General features: G+C 36.1%; 1 protein-coding gene across 1 annotated transcript; it reads left to right on the top strand.

Annotated features, from left to right (window-relative positions):
* Positions 1-319: 319 nt before the first annotated feature.
* Positions 320-8567, top strand: LOC135248137 (UNC93-like protein MFSD11). Its single transcript, XM_064322414.1, has 13 exons — positions 320-679; positions 2069-2124; positions 2424-2531; positions 3387-3466; positions 4021-4117; positions 4743-4801; positions 4940-5084; positions 5623-5672; positions 6696-6761; positions 6838-6963; positions 7061-7235; positions 7503-7638; positions 7795-8567. The coding sequence occupies exons 1-13, from the start codon at positions 590-592 to the stop codon at positions 7945-7947; spliced, it is 1341 nt and encodes a 446-aa protein (XP_064178484.1). The 5' UTR covers positions 320-589; the 3' UTR covers positions 7948-8567.
* Positions 8568-9674: the final 1107 nt, after the last annotated feature.

Raw genomic sequence — 9674 nt, 5'->3', positions numbered from 1 at the left:
ATGAAAGTAAACGGAAGAATAAAATAAGCGATTGGAATGAACCCCGTATCTTCTTTTTCGGATAAGTAATTCTGGTCATGCGCCGAGTTTCCCCGGGGTCATTGAGTTCCTGTATAGGAAAGCTCTTAAAAACGTATTCTACAGTCCTGTAGCCTGATCACTGTCTCAAAGTTTAAGGTAAAACGTCAAGTTACTCAAGTAGCCTACACGAAGCCACAACGCATCGGTGGTAGTAAAACTATCCAGTGCAGCAATGACAGATTAACGTCTTGCACCATAGTTATCAATTTAATTTTGATTTGTTGTTGAAGTTGATTCCTATAAACATTTAATTTAAAAATGTTTTATTTTTCCTGAAAATTTGAATCAATATGCAGATTGAAAAAAAAAAAATGATATTAAGAACCAAATTTAAGGTACCTCAGCTGATTTCAGTGTAACCACTATTCCACCGCCTGTGTAGCTAAATTATATGTGTTGGAAGTACAGGCGTAGTAATGAGTGCAACTGCCTGTCCGCACTTTCTAATCTAGAAGGAAATTATTTTGTCTGATTTTGGTATATTCTACTGAAGCTGTGAAGTTACCTGATGGCAGACCTAAGGACATTTAATGTTGTCATATTGGGAATCGGTTTTCTCCTAATATTTACTGCCTTTACAACATGCGGAAACATTGAAGTAAGTAATAAGGTTGTTTTTGCTAACACTAACGGTTTTCAAAACGGAGAACTGAGGGGAGAGATAACGTTTCTTATTAGAGCTTAGTGTAGCTAAGTTTCAAGTTCAAAGGAGCCGCTTTAAACACAAATGTTACTAACGTATTGGACATCTTACTAGTTTCATTACATTCCTGGAGTGTCTAACGTCACTGTGTGTTTTAACTACCAACTGTGTAGTACTTAGTTTAAACATTCACTAAGTTACTTTAGTAAATTGAAAATGAACTTCAGCTGATTTTCAACCAAATAGGAATTATACCCGTATCCAATAGGAAAGCTGTAAACCAAATACAACTACTGTGCATTTCAGTAGGCATAATGATGTATGAAATTCTGTATAGTACAATAATATTTATAAAAATTTTTTTTTTTTTTTTTTTTAATTTTTTTTTTACTTACAGACTTACTGTATTTATTGTATAGCTGGTTTCCTCCGGGTATTTCGATTTCCTCCCACAGTCCAAAGACATATAGGTAGTTTATTGGAGACTCTAAATTGCCCATAGGTATGAGTGTGTAAGTGAATGGTGTATATTCCTGGCTCTTGCCCAATGCACGCTGATATAGGCTCCAGCAGGTATATATAAATATAGCGGCTTTTTAATCTGAGCTTTATTAATTTATGCAGATGGATGTCTGTTGTGTGGAACATGGCCGGGCACCTCTCCCGTTTTAAATCTGCTCCTCCAGGCTATTAATTATGATTATCCAATACAAATGTCTCAAACAAGAATAACCAGATCATTGTTTAAAAGATATACTATAATAGTACATATTATTGCAATGCATTAATTAAAAAAATGCATTTGTAAGATTGTTCATTTTAATTCACTGATATATTTATGCTCATATGCATTCTTTTATAGTTGTGGTTTCATTAAATTCCTTTAAAAATCGCATGTGATCAGTGTTAGACTAATGCTCCCTTTGTTCAAAATAGTCGCCTTGTTGTTAGTGATATCTTATGACATACTTAAGATTGTAGTTGCACTAAAATCTGGCCTCAGGGAAAAATATGCCTTTCTGCATTGTAACATGGCCCCAATTTTTCATGTATTTTGCTACCGACTTTGTTAGCAACAGACTGAATTCCTAAATTTTGGTTTCTGTTTTATATACAGTTAAATGCAAAAGTATTATTGTTTTGGCACTGTACTTGTAGCACATTGGATTTGAAATAAAACTGCACTTTAACCTCATATTTATTGTTTGATTTCAAATTCAATGTGCTGGAGTACAGGCCAAAACAAGCAGAATTGTCTCACTGTCACAAGACTTCTGCATTTAACTGTATATAAGATGGAATAACTTTGTCACACTAATATTTCTTTCATTTTCTTCCTTAAAGCAAACCATCATTAAAAGCCTAGCAAATGAAAGCTTTGTGGGAAGTGGCTATCATAGGTAAGACTGATAACCTACCTCATTGAATCAATATTAATCATATACATACATAACTGATACCACAGTGTGGTTTGCCGTTTCATTGGATAACCAGTTTCAACTATTCTTCTTTTCTTTGTTATTTAAACAGTTGTAGTTTGGCAGTTGCTGATCTTGTGTTTTTGTATTACAAAATGTTTTTCACAAGGCAAGAGAAAATGAAATACTTATGTTGTCATTTAGTATGACTGACAATTTTGTCTTAGGCAGAAAGCTTTTGACTGGTGACATGAAGGTAACATATTTTGCTCTTCTTGCAGTCTTGGTATTATATATGGGGTTTTTTCAGCTTCAAATTTGTTAGCCCCCACTGTTGTAGCAATAATTGGACCACGATCAACTTTAATTCTCAGTGGTGTAATTTACAGGTGAGTATAACTGTTTTTATTTGACATGTTTTTATATACTGTTCACCTAATATTTGGTGCAGAATGTGCTCAATAATTTTTCTCCACATTCTTTCATTCATTCCTCATGGTGATTGGCCTTTAAAAGTTCAGTTGTTTATTTTGTGGTATCTAGTAATCTCCCAAATAACCAACCTCAATGGGACCAAAGGGAGGTGGATACATGGTTGGACAAACCATGAAACTGAATTATTTGAACCACCCCTTGTAAAAAAGCTTGTTTATAACCAAATTATTTGATTTAACTGATTACAGTATGAAGTATTATTTTCAATATAACATTATTATTGGCCAATGATAATTCAAATAGGCCTAATAAAAAATTGACAAATAACTGTTACTCACAAATGACAAGGCCCGTAGTTACAGCACTGGAGGTGATTTACGCCTTATTCAGAAATCGGGCACGTACTGTAAGGGTTCTGAAATGAGAAGAATTCATTAGTCATTGTTTGACAGTATGTCAAAATCAATCATATATTGATTGGGGATTGGGGAGGTCCAGTAGTCATTGCTTGCACCAAAAGCTTAAGAATGGACATACCGTTATATAGACAACTCCACATGCCTAAAAGTTGGCACTTTGGGAAGCTGTCAATCTCAAATAGAAATTGACAATAAATGAGGGCATTGGTAAATCCAGGATGGTTTATGTGGGAGTTTACTGAAAAGGTAAAGGAAAGACGTACAGATGTGTATTTACTGTTAACTACACTTTATAATACTATTATCACTGTTAATACTAATATAAAGGATCCCATGGGTGTCTTTGTGTTGACATTTTATATTTTCAACATTTCTCTATCCAATCTACAGTTGCTATATTGCTGTGTTCATCAGCCCAACAACATGGTCCTTGTACTTCACCTCAGTTCTCATTGGTATTGGAGCAGCAAGTAGGTTGTTAAATGTTTAATGTGTTATATTTGTAAAGGACATTATAACATTTGGTTGTTTGTGAACTGTTGTTAAAATGCTGATGAAAAAACCTCATACTTTCAAAGTGATAAGTCCGGTACACAGTCATGCTGGTTCCTACTCCAATGGCCTGTACAGTCCCCAGATCGTAATCCAATAGAGCACCTTTGGAATGAGTTGTGCATGATTGTGCAGCCAAAAAAATATGCAGAAACTGCATGAAGCTATTGAGTCAGCATGGACCAAAATCCATGGCCTCGTCAAAGGTGAAAGGGGGTCCTATGCTGTACTAGATTGATGTACCTAATAAAGTGGATGCCTACTGTACTAAATAGGTGTACCTAATAAAATATACTTAGTATGTGTGTATATAATATATAGTTCATATCAAAATTCAGGTGTGCAATGCCAGGAACCATAAATGTATTGCCAGTGGGAAACTGCATCTTTGATCACGTCAGTGGTAGAATTGTAGTACTGCATCTACACATCAATGACAAAATAGCTTTCTTTCTGACTGCCTTTCCCTTAGTGCTCTGGACAGCTCAAGGAAATTATCTTGTGCAGAACTCCAGTGTTTCAACGATCAACAGGAACGCAGGAGTATTTTGGAGTCTTTTACAGTGCAGGTATGGGGCAGAAAGATATATCTTCACACTTGACAGATGGGGTTACGTAAGGTTTCTGAAGGGAGAAGTCATCTGAGTCACTGAGCATCTAAGGTCTTAAGCAAGACGGATAAAAAGTCAAACATGAACATTTTCCCCGTCGATATTGTGAAAAGCTGTTCTGCGGTGTAGAAATGTGTTATCAAAACAAGTGTAACACTACAACACCCTGAGCCTTTACAAGTTGAATTTGCTGCACATACAACTAGCAATCATTGTAGTAATAAAAAACATGTTTGGGACAGGGCCTTTAAAGATGAATACATTTTTGCAGTCATTATGCTCATTTTTAAAAGCAGCTTTTGATCGATCTTGATAAGATCAATCAGCAGCATTGGGCCTCTGCTTGGGGTTGTGATTCACAATATCTGTTCCAAAGGTATTTGGATATTTTTTAATTGTTGCTAGATTTACTGCCAGATTCACTGAAATATCATCATTCTATTACTATTATTTATTTTGTGGATGGACAAAGTACTTTCTGATATTGATGGTCACAATTATAACGGTTTAAATTGATTTCCTTTTTCCTAGGCCTGCTGTTATTTTTACGTATTCTTACATTCTTATTTTTTCATTATTCCAGTATGCTTTTTGGCAATCTGTATATCGTTTTAGATTGGAATGGAAAAACTGAAATTACAGGTAAAATTCTTACTGTACAATATTCTAGTCATGACATGATTACACCCACGCACACGCAGAAATTAACAGCATCATTAACTTCAATTCAGTGGCTTGTCTATGAATAATCACTTGTCTTTGGATACCTCTTCTCCACAGAGAGTAACAGGAAGACTATATTTGTGATTCTATTGGTCCTCTCAATTTTGGGAACGCTGAGCTTCACTGTGCTGAGAAAGCCCTCGCTACAGGAAGAAATTTTGTCTGAAGAAGAAGGGCGATCATTGATTTCAATTCATGTGAAGTAAACATTTAACCTCGTTGTACAGTTTCACCATATACTTATTACGTACTTTGGATTGTTGTTACGACAAATTGCATTTTCAATGAGTAAATGTAAACTGAAATTTTGAGGTAACTAAAATTTTGTTTAGTTACCTCACCAATTTCCTGTGAGGTCACTTCACAGTTTTTGCACTCTAACAAGGCATTCGTTAGCACAACCACTCCTCACCCAGGAAAAACTTGTTCAATTTCTGCCTGTTCCCTGCCAAATTTGTTTGCTGGATGCATAGTGCAAATTACCCAAAAACCTCAATGCAAATTGTTTTTTTTGTGTAGAGGCAGTGGCTTATTATTTTCAGGGTGGCTGGACTATAGCAGAGCGCATAGCTGGTCTGTTGATTATTGAAAAACTTATTTTATCTTTTTTTAATTCTTTACATTTCTATATCTGTAAGGTTTCTTCATGATATGGAGTGTGGATTATCCATAACTTTTGGTGCATTTAGCTTCATTTTCACTGCATTCTGATGGAATCAAATCATGTACTTGTCTCACAGATATATGCAGAGAGCAACTTCTGCTGTCAATGAAGCCAAGTCTGAATTAAGTAAGCTTTTCTGTCTATCATTACGATCCATAACATATTTTGTAACTAGTTTAAAGTGACCCTAATATTGATGTAATCACACTGTACCTACCACATTCATGCATAGGTACAGTGTAATTATTATTTGCATACATTTTCAGTCATGACTTACAATGGTAATTCTCTTCATAGCTTTTGTAATTATATATGTGTAACAATCATTTTGAATTTTCTCTAAAATCGTGTGAGAAATGAGTGCCTTGTTTTGAACAAACTGGGCCGAATCCACAGTGGAAAGCTGATACTACTTACACAGAAGGGATAGCCTTCAATATGTGATGCAAAGATTAGTAGGATTTCCACCTTACATTTATGACTGTGAAAAAGAAGAAAAATTGCTTCATTTTTTTTTACCATCCAATTTTATCTAACTTCTATAAAATGGAAATCTTGATTTGAATATCCCGGTGCATCCCTGTTGACATCTGAGTTGCCTGCGCAGTTGTTAAAGGGTTTGTTTCAAAGGAATAAATAACCTGCTGGAGGTTTGCTTTTATTATGGCCAATCAAATCGACTGCTTTCTTTGCCTTTAATACTACTGCATCAAGGCCATATGAAATTACAGTAGCAGTTTCTTATTGTGTGATATATTTTGGCGATACAGTCACCGCATGCTGCACTGTGATAGATTGGCGACCTGTCCATGGTGTATTCCTGCCTCTCACCCAGTGCATGCTGGGGTAGACTCCAGTACCCCCTGTGACCTTGACCACGAATAAGCTGTTAAGGTTTTATATTTTATTCTTACCTAGATATAAGCCTACAGTATAATACTTACTGTATGACTAACACCATTTCACAAGTCCATGAACAATCTATCTAGACTGTGGGGAGAAGGCTAGCATTGGCATTGTATGACCTTACAGGCATGGTGGCATTATGTTAGGAATCAACTTTCATGTTATCCATTCTGTTATGACAAAGTGCATTGGGTCATATTAATATTGCCTATGACTTCATATGTGACTTTTTTCACTTCACAGGAACAATGCTGCAACTATTTCAGACTAGAGTTATACTCCTCTTAAGTTCCTGCATGGCATACAGTGGTAAGTACAGTGTTTTACTCAAATATTAATTCTTATTCAGCCTCATGGGTTTAAATGCACTGTCACACTTTTCCAGGACTGGAGCTGACCTTCTACAGTGGCGTGTATGGAACCTGCATTGGTGCCACAACCCATTTTGGAAAGAAGGCCAAAAGCTTGATTGGGCTCTCTGGGATTTTAGTGGGGATTGGAGAGATAGTTGGTAGGTTTATGGTGCCAGTTCAGACCTGTAACAGTTTAGACCCTTAACAGAAAGCATTTATCAGCCTGAGGGATTACAGAGCTGTTTCTCTCCTCAGGTGGAGGCTTGTTCGGGCTCATGTGCAAGCATAACCACTTTAGACGCACTTCTGTTGTCATCTTGGGAATGGTGGCTCATTTCATTGCCTTTTACCTCATCTTCCTCAGTATCCCAAATGATGCCTCAGTGGTTGTTAAAACCAGCACACAGCATGAGCCATATCTGGTCCCAAGGTATACCATCTTGCCCATCTACTATGCATTGCAGGACTTCAGGAAGCTTTGAAGAATATAACATATAATTGTTCTGAGCATAAAATATTGCTGTCGCTTCAGGGACTGTTGGTTACAGGGATGGGACAGTCCATTCAAAGTTTAAAGTTATTTAATGTTAATGTTATAAATAGGGTTATAAGAAACATATGGTATTGAATTATCTTTCACTCTTTTCCTTTAATAATAGAACATAAGAGAAACTTATGTCACCTGTTCTCTCTTCAGTGTGCCAATTGCCCTGCTGTGTAGTTTTTTGCTTGGACTGGGAGACAGCTGTTTCAACGCACAGCTTTACAGCCTTCTGGGATGTGTGTTTGCTGAAAAAAGTGCAGCAGCATTTAACATCTTCAAATTAATTCAGGTAGTACCTCAAAATTAAAATGCATTATGTTTTTTTAGATACTGGAAAATTTGACTGAAATAGACAGGAATTTTTAAGTAATCCAAATAAAGTAATAAACATGTCCTTTGCTGTGTGTATTTTGCTTCCATCATTAATGGGCTTTCTCTCTAACAGTCCCTGTGTGCTGCAGGGGCATTTTTCTACAGTGGGTACCTCCTGCTGTCCTGGCAACTTCTGGCCATGGTGCTTCTTGGGATTTCTGGAACTTTCTGCTTCTTCTTGGTGGAAAAGATGCAAGATGCACCCATAGATTTCCCGGAACATTAACTTTTGTCTTCATAATTTAAAATGTAAATTTGCGCTACACTAATCATGTAACATTGAATTTATTTTGAACTTGTTGATATTATTCTTTTAAAGAACTGAAGTGTTATTTACCTGCAGCACTACAATTCAGCATATCGAAATAATCTTTGAACTAAAATCATGATTACTTGAAGATGGAAATCATTGCTTTGCAGATTTGTAGTCTTGTATGCCATCCATTCCAATGCATTTCACTTAGTTTTCTTGTTACAGTTGTATAAAGCATAAAGTTTTAAGTATTGCTGACCAAATGTAATATCTTAAATGCTTTGTTTTCTAGCCACTCATTATTTACCGTATATGCAATTGTATAAAACATAATTTCTTCCAAAAATCCCCCAGAAAAGGATTCTGGTTCATAGACTCTGATAATGTTAGTATAGTTAACAACTGTTGACAATTCTCTGGGCTGTGTAAGAAGTATGCTTAAGATTTCCATTATCATACTCCCTAGAAAGAGTCAAACTTTTAAAATTCTCTGGTAAATCGTACAGTGGTGCTTCTAAATAGTACAGTAAAAATTGGGACCAGTCAATTTTGTTTTCAACAAGAGTCAGTAGACACATGTCAGTTGTGTTGATTGTTGGTTTTGGCCCACCAGTTGGTAAACTGGTGTTTGATATACCTGCTGTCCTTTACATTAATATTGGACAGCAGGTATGCCATACGCCAATTTAAGTTAATCCAGGTCGTCACACAGTGTTTTACCCTCCTGTTTGTGCTGATTCTAGTTCTTTTGACTTTCAGAGCAATTCCATTTATGCAGTCTGTAAGGCTGTCAATTCCATTGATTCTAAAAAAAAATCACCTGGACCTGATGGCCTAGATTCATATTTTATAAAGATTGCCACTGATTTAATTGTTGATCTTCATATTGTTAAACTCTCCCTTACTAATAAGATCCCAGTAGTTTGGTAATCTGATTTTAAAAAGGAGAGATCCTTCTGATTTGAACAATTACTGCCCTATTTATAACATTTCCCTGTTTGCTATGGTCTTGGAATCCCTGGTTAACATCCAATTAATTTTTTTTCTTGTAGCCTAAGTGACAACATTCTCTGCTCTTTTCAGTCTGGGTCCTGGGCTGAATATAGTACTCTCACTGCTGCTACTCTTGGTTTTAATTATATAGTCCAGGCCCTAGACTGCAAAAAAACAACAAAAAAACACATTGTGCTGGTTTGTTTATCGACCTTTCAGAAGCATTTGTTACTGTACAGTAAGACTGTAGTGCGCGAGCTGAGGGCAAACCGGGCAGACATCGGAGCTCCCATTCAAATGAATGGGGAATTTCAGACTTTAAGCCAAAACCGAAACTTCCCCGACGCTATTCTATCCTAGATTAACGATCGTTACGTTTCATATGAAAAAGAAGATAGTAAAAATATGTAAAATGTAATTAAACATGAACAAGATAATAAATAAAACAAGAACTATTTCCGCAAGACATCTGGACCAAAACAACCATGCTACACATAATGAAATGTCATAATGAAATGTCACAACAAATCGACCGATGAGGTTTTCTTTGGTAGTTAAATCACCTTCGTGATGGCCATAAAGCTCTTACCATAGATTTAGAAACGCTCTTCCCCTCAACATGCGCAGTTCACATTACTTCCTCATCATATCTAGTTAAATATGCATGTTTATGGTTCTGATTTACAATCTATCGATTGGATGTTGGG

This window comes from Anguilla rostrata, chromosome 2 (assembly GCF_018555375.3).
Source record: "Anguilla rostrata isolate EN2019 chromosome 2, ASM1855537v3, whole genome shotgun sequence".
Taxonomy (NCBI): Eukaryota; Metazoa; Chordata; class Actinopteri; order Anguilliformes; family Anguillidae; genus Anguilla; species Anguilla rostrata.
This window is presented reverse-complemented; position numbering and strand designations above follow the sequence as displayed.